The 17,523-nt window shown below is 35.5% G+C and overlaps 1 protein-coding gene across 9 annotated transcripts in view; it reads left to right on the forward strand.

Moving 5' to 3' along the window:
* LOC149080960 (tyrosine-protein phosphatase Lar-like) overlaps positions 1 to 17,523 on the forward strand; it is a 745,683-nt gene that overhangs the window by 499,138 nt on the left and 229,022 nt on the right. For all 9 annotated transcript variants that reach the window (XM_089237674.1, XM_089237681.1, XM_089237682.1 and 6 more), the window contains one exon: positions 1,158 to 1,352. In XM_089237674.1, coding sequence (XP_089093800.1) covers positions 1,271 to 1,352 — 82 coding nt within the window. In that variant the 5' untranslated portion in view covers positions 1,158 to 1,270. The remainder of the gene's footprint in view (positions 1 to 1,157; positions 1,353 to 17,523) is intronic.

The following is a 17,523-nucleotide window of genomic DNA, read 5'->3' on the forward strand; positions in this document are numbered from 1 at the left end:
TTCCGAAAAGATTGAAATATTTCTGATATTAAAGATAAGAATATTTCCGAGTCGGTATTAATTTCCGTAGGAAAAGTTTCAGGTAATCGTAAACAAGTGTAAATAGCACGTGGGTGTGTGACGCCTAAATTGGCATTTAAATTCCTAACTGCTATTTTCTTTTTTAAATAAATTCTATCTAAAGTTTCTATAACACATTCTAAATCGTTAAATATTTTTTTCTGAATTTTTCGGCGTCAAAAATCGCCCAAACGCCCACTTTCATCCTGAACGATAAAAGTTAAAAACCCAAAAAACATCGCCAAATGTGTCGCCATCGAGAGAGGAATTCTCGCCAACTAGAGAGAAAACTCATCGAATAGCAACCTTTTTTCGCCTTGGTGCTTCTCACCAAATCAAATTCTCTTCCGTATCCTCCTGAAAGAGACTTTTTCCGTATATCTCTTTTGTAGCGCTTTATTTTATTTTTAGGGATTTTTACAGGTTTTTTTTTTTTTTTGTTATTTTTCCCTAAAATGAAAAAGGAAAAGCTCCTACGTGCGTGAAAAAAAAAGCGAGAGAGGGCGGGATAAAATGGCCCTCACGCGCGCATGCGCGATACTGAATCATTCTCACGGGTACCTCGAGAAGCCCGCCCGAACAAAAAACCATACTAGTCGCACCTGGACAGTGGCGTAAAAGCTAACGCTTTTTTTTTATTTTATTTTACATCATTGCCACACAGTTCGGTGGTGGTGGCAGTGGCGGCATGCGATTTTGCTTGACCGCGTGCTCTCTTTCGGATTTTTTATTTTATTTATTTTTCTAATGTCCATTAAATCGGAATTTATTTCCAATGCTTCCCAGTGACGACTCCGCAGCCAGCTGATGACTAGTAATTGACGAGAGAAAAAAAAAAGTGCTCAGAAATTTAGTCTCGGGGGGAAAAAAACTCAAATTTTTTTCCAGTGACGAAATGGAATTACAACGATGTATTTATTTAGTGATCCCTGGATCCATAGATAGGATTTTTTGTGCCGGATTTAACTAATAGGATTACGGACAGACTCCGGGATTATCCTGATGATGGTGATGATGATGATGATAGAAGTTTCGCTGTGTATCCTTTCGATGTTTTTACGATATTCATAATTTTTTTTTTGTTTGTTTGTTTCTAGGAGATTTTTTTAACTTTTACTGTATGTATTGTCCATCTGCTGTCCGAATTTCACTGTTGAAATAAAAACCGAAACAAAAAAAAAACGGCTGGAGCAGGTCATTTGTGTCCGTTATGCAACCGGCTACCGTCAACCTGTTGATCTCGTTCCTGTATCTCGCTGCCGCTGCTGCCAAGAGTTTCGTCTCGGCTGACGGTAAGAGAAATCCTCAGTAGAAAATTTTTATTGTTGGAAAAAATATATATATAAAATGATGTGCATTTGTTTTTGGAATTAGGTTTGGCTTGAATTTTTTTTTACGAATTTTTGAAAATTTTACCAGAAACAGTATGAATTTTCTTTTGGCTTGAATCTTTCGACGTATTGTAGTTTTCGTAAATTTTTCCAATAATGTAGAATTAATTATGACAATAAATTTATTTTCCAGCTTAACCCTCTATGGGCCACACACACCTCAATAAAAGTATTTATTTATTTATTTATTTATTACAAAACAGGTGTTAAATTCGCGGGATTAGCATATTTATAATTGAAACAATACTGTATCATCAACGCAGCAGATTTTTTTTAATTAACTGAAATGATTAATCAAGTGAAAAATGCACAGTTTGCCTTTGACTTTAATGTTATCCATAAACTGATTAAGTCTTGATGAGTGAAATTGTATAGTTTTTACCTTGAATTTTATTTCGGATTCCTTTTTGGGAGGGAGTTTGGCCTGAATTTTTCTAGGAATTTTAATTACCGAGAATTTTTGATAAATCTATCTTAGCAATGAATTTATTTTCAGCCTTGTTTTGGTATTGTGCTATGAATTTTCTCGATTTACGAATTTATCTTATTGCCTCATTAGTTATTTTTATGTGTTCGGAAATTTGTCAAAAAAATTAAGAAATTAATTATTTTTATTGGGGGGGGGGCGTAAAAATTTGCTAAAAAACACATTTATCTATTTTTAAATTCCATAAAACTCTTTGCGTCCAGTTGCTTTTGAGTTTTTGTTCTAGCTCCACTAGAAGTAATTTCAATTATTTTTTTATAAGCTGCTAATAACCATTATATAGGCTAATGTTTTGCCATTAAAATGATATTTCCTCAGTTTTTGTCTGATAAGGAACAAAATACGAAGGAAAATCTGTATTGGGAATGAATTTGTTAGCTTAATTTTATTGATATCGGTGATACGAATTCTCATGTTTTGGGAATTTATCTTATTGCCTCTCATTAATTATTTTGTGTTTAGGATTTGTCAATAAAAGTGAAAAATTTACTATTATCATTTTTTAAGGGGGGTTCATGCACGCAAATACTTGCTAAAAACACGTTTCAATTTTTAAATACTCGTAATTCTTTTACGTCCAACTGCGTTTGAGTTTTCGTTCTGCCTGTACTAGAATTATTTTTAATTTTTTTTTATATACATAAACTCCCTGTGAGCATTTAATACGCTAATGCTTTCGATAAAATGCTCTTTACTTGACAATATGTTTTTTTATAGATAAGGATCGATTTTGTCAGATGAGGAACACGAGGAACAATTTTGTCAGACAACGAACCCAAGGAACAATTTTGTCAGACAAGGAACACAAGGAAAAATTTTGTCAGAAAAAATTTTCGGTCATAAATATGTATTTAAATATATTTCTTGGTAGTCAGTCATTTTGCTCGAATAACAAGAATTCTAATACGTAAAGATCTATCTCAATAATTACATCATTATTTAAGGTTGGTACACAGTTTTGGCTTCCCTTGCTTTTCTATGGGAAAATCCCCCTACCTTTAAGGAAAAAATGAAAAATTTTCTATTACTTTTAGGCCCTTAATTTTTTTTCACTTGTTTTGTGGATATCTTGATACAGTTTAACGAGAGCTTTTAGGATTTTAGTTGCGTTTATTGTTATTTTTTCCGAATTTTAACTTCAACAGTATACACTTTTTTCAACAATCACCAAAATTTAACCATCTTTTCATACCATAAAATTGTTTTAAATCACTTTAGTAAAAACAAAATACTTTTGTTAAAGCATGTAACATCTCTGTACTGAGATACGAAGTTTCAAGACATTTGAGCAAGCGGTGTTTGAAAAAACTTCCCTTATTCTTATCTGACGATATATGTTCTTTGTGACGAAATTGTTCCTTGTGTTCCTTGTCTGACAAAATTTTTCCTCGTGTTCCTTGTCTGACAAAATTGCCCCCTGTGTTCCTTATCTGAATATACGTGGCAAATACATTAAGGGGACGTTCAAAATGAAGATTATATTTCTTCAAGGTTTTTCCAGCTAATATGTTTTTAAGGTATCGACTACGTTGAAAACGTCATTTTTTGAAAAAAATATAATTTTTTTTAAATTTTATTTTATGAAAGCCCTATTCTTTGTGATTCCAAAACAGGCCTTGTTTTGTTTATATAATGCTGAGAACCGAAGTTACGTCCACTTTAGTGTTGCGTTTGTACATACAAGTAATGCGTGAGAACAAACTTTAAACGTGTTTTACGAAGAATGATATTTTTGCCATTTTACTTGAGTTTGTGACATGATTTCTAAAACTCTGTCCGTTGTACCGTTTCAAAATTTTAATGTGATATTTTGCAATATATTGTTGAGGTTGTGGACAAAAATCTAAGATTTATCGCATATATCTTCTGAATTCCAGTGTTTTATAGACGAAATGTTGGATGAAATTTCAAAAAATTATATTTAATGTGTAACTTACGAACATATCATGTGTGTGCAACCCTTTAAATTTTTTTTCATAACCTGCAACATTACTTGCTAAATGTACTGTGAAAATTACAAACATTTTATTACCAAAATCTTTCGCAATCGTGTTTCAAATATTATGTGAATTTTTCCTAAAATTTCACATAAAAATTACTTTTTCGTAGAAAATGACATAGGTAGACCAAAATTAGTTATTGTTTTCACCATTTCGAGACACTTTCTATCACAAAAAAACGCTATCAAAGTTCACTCCAGTATCATTGCGTAGAAAAGTGCTCTCTAACGTAGTCGGGTACCTTAAATAGCGTAAACACACAATAAATGCATTTTGGGGAATCTAATCAAATTGTTTCGAAAATTTATATGTTTAATGAATAATTTACTGAAAACTGCAAAACTGAAATGAGCTATATCTGTCCCATGCGTTTCCTATTTTGATGAAATCCATTCACAGTTTTTGTCGTGTTTCCAAAGAGACGCAAACATTTATACGCATGTATTATAGAATTTGTCGAACGGTATGTGAGAAAAAAAAATACAGAAATAATTCCACGAAACTACTTTTTTTTTGGCCTTTTTAACAATCAATTCATGTTTTTAGCCGTAAATATTGATGGATTTAAAAATGGATACTTAGTTATTTCATTAGATTATAAAATTTGGAGTAAATTGAATGAAATTTGGTTCGCAAGGGACAATTTTGACTATCAGTTTGTGACGGAAAACAAATACGGAGAAAACTAGAAATGAAAATATCACTTCCCGTAAAGAGCCATGATTTTTTTTTAAATCGCAGTAGAAAAATAACTAACGAATAGATTTTAATGCGGTTTTTTGAAAAATGTTTCACGCAGATTTCGTTTATTTTTTTGTAATAAAAAAAATTTAGTTATTTCATGATTAGATCGTACCGTATTATTTTTATAAATAATTAATTAATTAAATAGTAATTATTTTTTAAATAATTAAATAATTATTTTTAAAAATAATTAAAGGGATAAATTTATTTATTAAATTTATAATTTAACCATCATTATATAATATATTTTTCTTAATACCGTTTGAGGCTCAGAAATTCGCCCAGAAAGTTAAGAGATTAACTATTTTTTTTTTTAATAATGATGTAATTATTGATATGGGATTTCCCGTTATCCCACCGAAATGTTTCTAACCATCAAAATTTATGATCGGAAATTATTATGATTTTCTTGAAAAGGGAATCGAATTTTCGATTCGGAACAATGTAATAAAATTATTAATTTTCTATTTTTTAATGCTTTAAATTCAACATGAATGGATATTTTCACGTGATTTTTCCGAAAAAGAAGACATGTTCGCATGAAAATCCGTGTTAACTTTCAATCCGTCTTTAACCGACTGACGGTTTGAGGGTGTTGAGAAAATCGACTTGAAAAAGGTTCAGGTAATTGTCACAAAACCTCTTCGAAAAAAATCCAACAATTTTTTCTTCCCCCCGTACAAACAGCGGGATATCGGATTTAGTGTTGTATGGTTTAAAATTTTTGTTCCGCCCACTGTTGAATGCTTCTTTGTAGGAGAGGAAAAGAAAAGGTGTGTTCTCTCGTAAAAGGGTTCAAACTAAGTACAATACTTGGCTTTTTGTGGGCTCGTCTTTTTTCCCATTCCTCTGCCAAAGTATTTTTTACTTTTCAAGTAAAGATCTGTTACCAAATTATTTTACTCAAAAATTTCAATAAATTCACCGTATTCCCACGCATTGGCCGGCATGCCGCAAAACACGAGGGGCACCAGCTTTTTGTATGTTGTGGTCTTGGCCGCTTTCGGCATGCCGGAAAAAGTGAGGTTATAATAGGATCACAGCATGCATTCAGCTGAATCAGTGGATTTTCCGAATAAAGTTTATATATATGTATATATTTTTCTAAATCACACTTCCTCATTTTCAAAAAAATCAGTTTTCTTTAGATATTAATTTGTCTCGTTCTTCCTCAGGAATAAATTGAATCTATGCATTATCTTGTGTTCATAAAACTTTGAAAATAAAGTATTTTACTTACATAGTTCCTGAATTTTATAACTCTATGCCATCTGATATGAATTCAACTGTCAGCCTTCATTCATACACAGGGCCACAACTGGGAGAGCAGATGGGTCTCGTACCCCGGGCGCTGAACCCGAGGGGGTGCAAATTTCATTCTGAAACCTCTCCTTTACCATTACAAGGGGGCGTAAAAATGCGCGCTTCCCCCGGGTGACCAAGCATCTAGTTGCGGCCCTGTTCATACACATGTATAGAAGACTAATCAAATTTTACCTTTCTTCAATTCCAGTACCGACATTGAACAATATTTCTGATATTCCAGGAGATGAACTGTTTTTGATCGTTAAATTTCTTCCTAAAAACATTATTGCGCAAATAAATGTTATGTTAGGTTGTTTGACCTCAAGACCTGTCAGACCTTTCTATTATGTGGACAATGGTGCTATTGGAAGAGCCGTAGCCAGAAATTTCTTGTGGGTCGGGGGAAGGGAACTGACAGTGCAGTACTTAGTCAAGATTTCACAATATATAAATAAAATTCTGGCATTTAGGGGGGTGACTGGCAGTGGGGGTGGAGCCAGAGGGTGCAGTGAGTGCTCGAGTACCTACAGTATTCTGTACCACTGATCTGAGCACCCCCAAAATTCATTCAGGGATCAATAGTTTCCATGTAAAGCTCAAGTCAAACACCCACGGTTTAGTAACTCTTCCGACGTATCTAATGGCTGGGCCACCAGATCACTATCTTAGATGGAAAAAAAAGGTCAGTCAACCATTTGGATGTTTCGTTTGTACAATGAGCACACCTTTTATAAGTGTGATAAATGACCAAAAGATACAATAAAAAAATTTTATTTTATTTTTAAATTTAAATGTACTTTTTTTTTCGTTCAATGTTGAGGCATTGTGCTTGATGAGCACGTACAAGCTTATTCATGTCCTGTCACATAAGTGTGAGGAATTTATAGATGAGCTGAACATTTTTTTTTTGTATGGAATGCTTAATCATAAGCCGTGGCTCAGCTTTTACAGCACAATACTTTTTTACTGGATTTTCACCCGTGGCCGTGTATATTCTAGAGCTACTGCGTCGTCGCGTGGACATCACTCTGGGATCTCATCACGAGCATCCAGGTTTGTACCTCACTGGCGGCAGAGTGCTGGGCTACCGAAGTTCGTTTTCTGTGGTTTTTCAACTTAATGAATGGCTACAGCAGCGGTTCTCATCCTTTTTGGACTCGTGGAGCCCTTTTCAGTATATAATTTCTTTGGCGGAGCCCTGTTTCACTCGAGGAGCACTTTTTGCATCTAATTTTTATGGTAGAATCTTGTAGGCCTCTTATTTTTTATTTATCTATCAAAGTTACTGATTTGTTTTATTTTCCTCGAGTCACCGCGGAGGCCCCTGGGAAGTGTACACGGAGCACCGGTTGAGAATCGCTGGGTTACAGGTTTATCCTGCTTGAAAGTTCGAATTTACTCACGACCGGTCAACAATGTGATAACATGCTTATATTTATTTCCACTTCCAACTGTTTTTTTTTTTTTAATTCTTACTATAACCGATAAAGTTTAAAAAAAAAAAGCCACATGGTGCCCTTGCCTTATTTATTTTTTAGAGCATTGCTCAACGAAGCGATGAACAATGATATAAAAATGTATATATTTGTATAAGTACCTGTACTAGCTGAAAATGATCAACTAAGCAATAAAATGTTGCAGAGATTGAATACATGCGTGGATTTAGGTATTGCAAATGAGCCGCATTCTCGATTTCACTGAACATTAGCACGGCATAGTTTGCAAAGCTAATAGAATTTCATACATGTTATGTACGCCTTACCACAAATGTGATGCGCATACGTTCCCATATGCTTTCTCTGTGTACGTTCGCCCAACTCTGGTTCACAAGTATGGGATGATCCAGGCATAGTCCGGGGGGTATAATGTCTTCATGGGGGCCTACATGATAAAATTCTGGCACACAATAATTTTCGAAAGTATGTAAATATGTAAGCTGTTACTTCCATCGAAATACTGAACCCCCCTTCCCGAATATCACTTTGCACGCGGGAGGGGGGTGGGTTGGCGCGATCTTTGCATCACTGCCCAGCGTATAACCTTCCCAAGTGGGAAGCTCGCTGGACTCTGCAAAATTATTTTGTGACCACCCTGTAGTTCAAGAGACAGGACAGTCTTGACAGACACTATGACCATGGCCCCCACATCCTGAAGCAGGGCCCCTAGGCTGGGATCTTTTACGGGCCCCCCGACCAGACTTTCACGGGGTCCCTTTATGATGAATTTATAGTGTGAAAAAACAAAAAAAAAGATTAAAATCACACCGGGCCCCAGGGCTGGAGCCTTGTCAGCCCACCCCTTGGGGGGGGGGCATGACTATGACAGTCTTTGTTTATAAAATTTTCGCTTTCACTATATAATTTTTCAAAAAGAAAATAGTTTGTATACTTAGAAATGGTTTAGTCTGCTGGGTGAGGTTAGGGGCCCAGGCAAAGGCGGGGGCCAAGAAAGCAAGAAGTGAGAAGAAAACATGGTCCAAAGAGGGTTACAGGGGGTAGGGTAAAGGAGTTGAGAAACACTGGTATCAATTATGCTCTGCGTAAATAAACATGATAATGTATTTTTTTGGTTTTCTGATATAGGGCTTTCCAATCACATCGGGTAATTGAGGTTCAGCCGTATCGTACTTGAGTAGTGATAAAGAGGTAAAGACAAACAAATGAAAAATAAAATTAAAAAATTTCGCCTATACTGTAAAAAATTAAAATCACTGGAAAGCCAGGATGTCACAATTCGGGGGGGGGGGGGGAATCCTGTTTATCTCTATCTTGCATTCAGTGTTTCGCAGTCAATGAGTTTTAATACAATGTAATTTTCATGCCAAAATAAAAGTGAATGCCAGTACATGTCCTACAATCAAGCGATAAGAATTTCTATAATAAGATAAAGACGTGCCTTTTAGGTGGGGCATTTCTTGCTGAAGAGCAGCCTTTTTTATACTTTCTGAAAATTCCTCTTCGTTTACAAAAGGATTAAGGCTTCTTTGAACCGACCATTCAAAAGAGGCTTGTCAAACCTCTGTATCTGCTAAGTTAATTGAAAACTGTCCCCTCCCGCCGAAGAGGCAGAAGCCATTTTGTCGTTTTCAACGCCCAGCGCTGTTGCGAGTACAATGGTCATTTTGTGGAGAAAGGAGAGGGGCGTATGCTAAGCCAGCTTAGTGATTCTTTATGGGGGGAAAGCAAGGCAGTATATTTACGGCCAGGACCATTTGGAAGTCGAAAAGTACACACGTGAAAATACGGCCTAGACCGTTTGGAAGGCATCAACTTCACACGTACATATACGTGCAGGACCGTCAGTCGGTTAATGGGAAAGAAATCCGCGTATAAAACTTTAGATTTCTTATTTTCTTACACACTATCTTCACTCTCAAAACTGGCACTGGGTAATTTTCTGACGCCTATTGAACACTTTTTAACCTGGAATCGCACCTCTACGACGGACGGTTGATGAGATAAAGGCCGCATTAGCACTTACAGGACACCCTGTATACCGAGTATTAACTTGTAAAGCAGGCATCTTCAACCTGTCGCTCGCGAGAACCACGGTGCTGTCTGAAGCAACAAAAGTGCTCTTTGCCCGCGTCCGATTTCGTGCTCGCGAGCACTCTTAATCAACGTCCCGATTAAAGACCTTATATAAAATTTCATTCAAGGATTAAAGCTATCTTGATTTTTGATGCATCCGTGTGTCAAACTTGCCGTAAGGGTGCTCTTCTTCTGATGATGGGTACAGGCAGTGCTCGCGATTAGAGAAAGGTTGAAGACGTCTGTTGTAAAGGGATTCATTGCCTTTCATTTTATTGGCCCAAAGCGGCTGTGAAATAAGAAAGATTGATAACCCGGTGATTTACAGGAAAAAGTCTCGGGTCCGAGTAAAATGGCCATAAATCCTTAGCTTTATTCGAAACGATGAGGTTTCGTCTCGGTGTGTACTCGTATATCCATTTGAAGCTTCCCCAACAAATACGTTCTCTAAAATTGTTAAAAGTCACACTAAAAGATACAGTGAAATTACAGTGTCATTTTCTAAATCGTTGCAATAATATTTATGTATAATGCAATGTAAGAGTGTGAACATAGTGCGTCCGTATTTCAGATTCTGAAAAACCCACGCCGTCTCCGATTGGTTAAAAACCCGAATTTCAACTTCTTTTTCAACTTGAAATTCGGGATTTCAACCAATCGGAGACGACGCGGGTTTTCCAGAATCTGAAATGCGGACGCACTATATGTTTACGCTCTTAGGATTAATTGACCTGACCCGACAGTGTTCAGCATTCGAGTGTAGTGTTTGTCTGGAAGGCGATGTTATCTTTCGTTCATATCTGATAAGTAGGGCCCGGATTATAAGCACTAAAAAAGTGGCAAAATATGCTCAAAAAATATGCAAATATGCACTTAAAAATGCAAAATTTGCACTTAAAAATGCAAAATTTGCACTTAAAATGCAAAAATATGTAATTATGAATGCAAAAATTGACTCTTAAAACATAAAATGTACACTAGAAATACCAAAATGTGCACTTGAAATACCAAAATGTGCACTTGAAATACCAAAATGTGCACTTGAAATACCAAAATGTGCACTTGAAATACCAAAATGTGCACTTGAAATACCAAAATGTGCACTGAAGATCCCAAAATATGCATTAAACACCCCAGAATATGCTCTAAAAATCTTGAAAAAGCAAATTCGTTTTGAAAATGCATCTATTTCTATTTCTTATTGCATACGTATTTCATTCACAAAACAAAAACAAAAAATATCCCTCATAAATATACCGCATATGCAAATAACTTCTACATATTTTCTAATTTTCAGTTCGTTGTAGCTGCTGAAGTAGCATTAACAAAAGAATTTCGACACTATTTCTATAAAAAAATTTAACACTTTGACATATCTCTAGAAAATAGCCTTACAATAAAACGGTTAACATTCGTAAAATACTTTACAAATATGTATTAATTCACTAAATTTCACCTGCGGGGAAAAGACCGAAGTTATGAAAATATTATAAACAATATTTATTTAAAAAATTATAAAAGAAATTGTGTGGGTTTAAGTAAATTTTCAAAAATATGCACGTATACTGAAAATTCTACGATTTTATGCATTAATGCTGAAAAAGGCCAAAATATGCAAATGCATATGCTTATAATTCGGGCTCTACGTGATAAGCATGCTATGTTGCATTCTTTCCTGTTTTCCTGTGACTAAGAAATTCGGGGAAATGTGCAAATATTTGATAAAAATCACGGGAATTTTCTGTGAAGGGAAAAACACCCCCCCCCTGGAAGGTCAAGATTTTGAATCCTATTTCTTCCTTCAGGAGTTTTGTCCAGAGAGAGAAGCATTTTTAAGTTTTGACCAAGGAGACCGAGAGAAATTTATGAGTTCGCTCAGGTAAAGTCAGGAACACATTTTTTTAGGGACATTTTTTGACATTTAGTCGAAAAAATTGGGGAAATTTTTAGGTTTTGGTCCGGGATTCAAAGAGATTCAGGGAAAAAACTCGGTGAATTTTTTGAGTTTTGTTCTCACTCACACACACAAGAACATTTTTGTTCGTGCAAAGTCAGGGTGCTGAGAGCTTTGCTCGACAAACCCAGGTTTTTAACATAGCCACATAACATTCCATGAATCTTGATCTAGGAGCCAATCAGACGACGATGGATACGATGGACCATGAATTATTGATACGCCGTCAATCGACTGCTTTGACAAGGAGGGGACAATTATTCATTCATTACACTTCACTCGCTATAAGTTGAGAAAAAACTCAGTTTAAAAAATTGATTGCAGATGGTAGCAGCACTACACATAATAAGCATTACGCAGAAACAATCGTAACGGAAGGTTCACTATACATACACACACACGTTCCCAAATTAGCAATTCGTTAGAAGTTCCGCAGAGGAATATGGACGAGGTGCATGTCTGGTTTAGTAATAGTATCGATTGGTAGTCCCGACTGGCGTGTTGGTAAGATGCTCGTCTACCACCGCGGTGGAGGTTGCTGTCACGGGCCTGGGTTCTAATCCGAGGGAGAATGTGTGTGTAGATAAGATATTTTCCCCCTTACGAACTCGAGGTGACCGCCAATAGACAGTGCCTTCATTTCCAATCCATCTCATTAATGGCAGAGAATTGCAATATAGCGATATGGCCAGAGTTGGTGTTTAGTGAAGTAGTATTATCGATTGGTCACGGACAATTCTTGGCTGTGGTGCGCCGCAGGGAATTTTTCTCTAGTAGGGCAATAGCTTACCCCCCCCCCTCCCGGGTGTAGTAAATTCTAACGCAACTGGCACGTTTGAAAAAGAAATACGATTAGTATGTTGGGGTAAATCGAGAAGCTATTCATACTTAGAATAAGACTACCATAAATATTTTTATGGGTATTGTATTGTGTGTTATCATGTATAGTATACATACCCAATGTATGAATACTATACAATGTTATACATTGAGCAGTCTTTAGTTTTCATAATTGCATTTTTAATTGGGGGATGTTGTCTTTTAGAAATATGACAACCATATTTGTTATGGGCATCTTTTTCTCAGCCACCTCGTTTTGGCATTGTACACTTGTATTTGTTTTTAAAAATTTTGAATTTTCAAACCTCAATAAGGTGCTTGAAAGTTTTGATGGAATATATTTGACTGTGTAGACAGCTCTGGAGACAAATAAACTTCGATTATAAACGCCCTGTGTCTTGTTACAGGATTTTGTGCAGACGGTGTACATCTGAAAATTGAAGAATGCGTCCAATCTAAATAAGTCTCCTCAAATTCCATGTTTTCAATGAAAGTGAAAACGCTTTGGAGGGTTTTTTTTTTTTTAAAAAATGGCGTTTATATATTTTTGGGTGAATGTTGCCCACTTTTTTTCTCCCAGTGTTATACGTGCATGTGCGCTCGCATTCATTTAGTGTCTTTTTTTTTTTTTTTTTTTTTTTAATAGCCGTAAAGCACGCGACCGATCTCCCCTCCCGTCGCCGATCGTTTTCTGGAAGGCGATCGGTCCGAGAGAGATCGGTTCGGGGGGAGAGAAACAGAAGTGAAATCCGTCTCTCGCGTGATTCGATGGCCGCTGGTTTTTACTCTCGTTCTCTCTCTCTCTCTCTCTCCACCGTATAGATGATTATGACCAAATACTATGACTATTTTTAGGGATAATATATTTCTTTTTCTCCTACGGAAATATATTTCTTTCGTTCCCCCCCCCATACCTAACTGACCATTGTCCGTTCGACTTGATGGGGAAGTACTACCCCGATGCGTGTGACTTATTTTGTCCGAATGAGGTAGTGTGGGTGTCGGTTCGTAATTCTTTTTTTTGGTCATTTGTTTGTGGATGTTGGTCACGTGATTCCGGCCACGTTCGTATTTTCTTTTTTTTTTTTGCTTCTGTCGGTAATTAGTGTGCTTATAAATTGAGGGAATGGACGGGTCTCAGAAATGTAGAAAACATGTGTCAAATGGTAAAGAGTACCCGACATGTTGCAGAAGCTGGATGTTACTTGTGTACATTGCATCAGTACGACACCGTTTTGAGACCTTTTTTTCTTCCATCACACCTGAAGAATTTTTTTTTTTGCCGTGATTTTTGAACGAGGCCTCCTTTTGGACCATATTTTACTCTCGTGGAGGCCTTAGTGTCATCCAGGGGCCGCCACACCCTCATCTAAGAGCGTCGCTCTTTCTATAAATTGTATGGTTTGGGTTTATTTTGGTTAATTGATAGTAAACACAAATTTTATAAACAAGATCGTTTTTCCCGGGTACTCGGTCAAAGTGATGTTCTGTGCCCCTCCCCCATACTTAACGCTCTTGTTTTGAGGCCGGAGAAGCCCGATCGCCATACCTAACTGGAAGTAGCAACTTACTATTTCAGTATTTATTTCGAAAGTCGTAGTATGTATATACCTGATATAATGTAGGATCTCATCTCTATGGACATTAAGTTCTCTCATGACATTCTGAGATGAGTCTGTCTTTATCAGGGATCTTCAGCCTTTCAGACATTGCGGCCCAAAACAAAAATTCCACGAAGCCGGGGGCCAAAAGAAAGTTCCCATGAAGCCTTGAGAGGGGCAACTATCCATACTGCGGGGACTACTACAAATCAAACAGTGGCCGTAGCCTGTATCATTTGGGAATTTTATTTATTTTGAAGTAACTTTTTTGCCATTAAATATAATATTTCTTCTATTTTGGCATTATTTTTCATCAAAATATGCATTTCATTTGTTTTGATTATTTTGTAAAGTATCAATTTCCATCAAGTCAAACTATTTCTTTCAATAATACTGGAAATATTTTTCATTATTTCTCAAAATATTTTCAATTATTTCTCAATATTTTTTCACTATTTCTCAAAACATTTTTTTCATTATTTCTCAAAACATTTTTTTCATTATTTTTGCAAATATTTTTCATTATTTTTCCAAATTTTTTTCAGTATTTTTCAAAATATTTTTCATAAATTCTGAGAATATTTCCCATTAGTTCTGAGAATATTTGTAATAAATTCTTGAAATATTTCTTTCAAGTAATTATGGAAATTATTTTTCATAAATCTCCTGAATTTTCATGAATTTCGAAATGCTTTTTCTCCACTAATTCTGAAATTATGAAAAAAAAAACCCATTAATTCTGAAATTATTTCCCCCATTAATTAAAGATATTCCAATTTTTTTATTGAATAAACTAAGCGCTATAAATTATATGAATAATAGTCCCTAAAACGTTCATGCTGCTAATAATAATTACAATAAGAAACAAATCAAATTCTAATTTGATCCCTCCTCATTGTTTAATGGGGATCAGAAATTGTATCTTTCAGACGAATAATCAGATTTTCTTCTTTCTAAGGAAAGCATAGGAACAAGATTGCAGCCAAAATATTTGATCTTTATTTTACTCAATCCAAAAATTTTCCACTTATATCGAATTGATAATAAAATTTCTAAAACGTTCATATTGCTAAATCTAATTCTAGAGTATAATATTTTTATCATCATTTGAAACATACAAGGGACCCGAAATTAGGTATATCTAATCCTCCCCCGAAATTTCGCTGAAAATTACCAACATCCACCCTACAGTCCGGACCTGTCTAAATAAACATTTCGTGTATTTGTGCTCTCCCCCCCCCCCGTCTAAAAATAGGTTCGAAAAGGCGAAAGTTAGCCTCTAATGTTTAGATGGAAGACATATCGAATAATTGTTTTTTTTCCATACCCAAATGCCTACTCCAACGCTTTGAGAATTAGTGGGGGCCCTAAGAGGCCTAGAACAGACAAACTCGTCGTTTTTTTATTTTATTATCAGCTTAATTAAAGGGTGAGCATTTTCCAAGTCGTCCATCGAATTAATAATAAAGTTCCTAAAACGTTCTCATTGCTAATAATACAGTAATTATAGCAAAAATAATTAAATCAAGTTAAAATTAATGTTTTTCTTAGGTGTTTAATTAGGTGTCCGAAATAAGAAATTTCAGACAAATAACAAATATTTTCTTTAAGGTATCCGACTACGTTCAAGATTTTTCTATAAAACGGTATTGAAAAAAAATGAATGCTATTTCACTTCCATGGTATTGAAATGAAATAGCATTTTTTGTGTCTCGAAATGGTGGAAAAAGCTATAAATTTTGGCTACCGATGTTATTTTCTACGTAAAAGTAATTTTTACGTCAAATTTCAGGCAATCACGTGATATTCGAAGCACGATTGAAAACAATTTTGTAAATGAAATCTTTTGTAGTTTTCATAGAACATTTATCTAGTGATGTTTCATGCTATGAACCAAAATTTAAAGTCTTGCATGCTATGCTCATAACTTACACCCAAATACGTTAATGCACGTTTGAATTTTTTGAAATTTCATCCGACATTTCGTCCATAAAACACTAATTCAAAAATTATATGTGGCATATCTTAGGTTTTGATTCATAACCTCAGAAATACATAGTAAAATATCATATCAAAATTCCATAATGATACAAAGAATAGATTTTTAAAGATCATGTCATAAACGCAAGTAAAATGTCAAAAATGTCATTCCTCGTAAAACACGTTTAGTGTTTTATTACGGATTTTATTTTTATTCACGGATTACTTGTATGTACAAACGCAACACTAAGTGGACGCATAACTTCGGTTTTGGGCGTCATATAAACAAACCAAAGCCTGTTTTTTTTAAATTACAAAAAATAGGACTTTCATAAAAAATAAAAGTCTAGATTTGCTACCAAAATGACGTTTTTATTGTAATCGGATATAAACATGGGGAATAAAAATGGCAGCCAAAAGAAACATAAAACGTCCAAACAATCGTCCAATCCTCTCAAAATCACTCAAACATCCACCCTACAGTCGGACTTCCCTGAAAATTTCGTATATTTGTGCCTCCCCCGTCAAAAAAATAGGACGGAAAAGATAAATGTTAGCCCTCTAATGCTTAGATGAAGAATTGATTTTTCTGACAGCCGAAGAGGCCTACCCTAACGGGTTTAGGAACAGTCCCTAGTAGTTCCTAGGCAGCGTAGGAAGCCTAAGACGTCTTTTTTCTTCTATTTCATCATCAGCTTGATCAGAATAAAGCACGAATTAATAGTAAAGTTCATCGAATTAAAGTTCCTAAAACGCTCATAATTGCTAATGATGATTGCAATAAAAATAATTAAATCAAATTAAATTTTCTTTTTCTTAGTCGTTTAATAGGGGATCCGAAATTATATCTTTCAGACGAATAATTAAGATTTTCTTCTCCTTTTAAGTCATAGGAATAAGATGACAGCCAAAATATAACGATTCTCTCTCCAAGCAATCTTTTAACACGGCTCTCGCCAAAAAAGACTTTCTTGGCGTATAAATAGTCTCCTTAAAAGTCTTAACACTAATCCTCGAAAGAGACTAAGGGGGGAGGGGGAAGGGAGGTCGTAGAAAACCACTTAATCATGAGACTTTTTAATTACGACACTGCATTATAATGTCCTGAACATTCTTATCTGTGGGAGAATATGTCCCTTTTTTCCCTTGCTTTCCATTCTTTCCGGAAACTGTCATGGAAACTGTTTAGTAATATGACGTTATGAATGGCATTGAGACACCCTCCCCGCTCCTACCCATTGTTGGAGGTGTTAACAATAACTTTCATAATACAGTAGTATATATATCCGCACACGTCTTCTCTTAAATAATTCTAAACGAGCTCGTGGGGGGAAAAAATTTCTGCTGCTAAAATGTGCATTGACGCGTTTTCGGTCATCCATTTGTCCCGTATTTATCGCATCCGGGTATCTCTCTCTCTCTCTCTCTCTGTTAAAAATTTGTATTCGGCATCCTTTTATTTTACATGGGAACCCTCTCTCTCTAGCCAATGAGAATTTACTGCCCGTCGCTGTCACCGGGGCCGCCCACGCCCGTCCCGCGAAGCCATTTTCTTTGGCCACAGAATTAAGAATAACGATTACGTAATTTGTATCAATTTGTAAATTTTGTTTCCTCTCTCCTTTCACAAA

The sequence above is a fragment of the Pholcus phalangioides genome, unplaced genomic scaffold (genome assembly GCF_987345545.1).
Source record: "Pholcus phalangioides strain wild (caught in Gottingen) unplaced genomic scaffold, Ppha-v1.0 ptg000010l_1, whole genome shotgun sequence".
Taxonomy (NCBI): Eukaryota; Metazoa; Arthropoda; class Arachnida; order Araneae; family Pholcidae; genus Pholcus; species Pholcus phalangioides.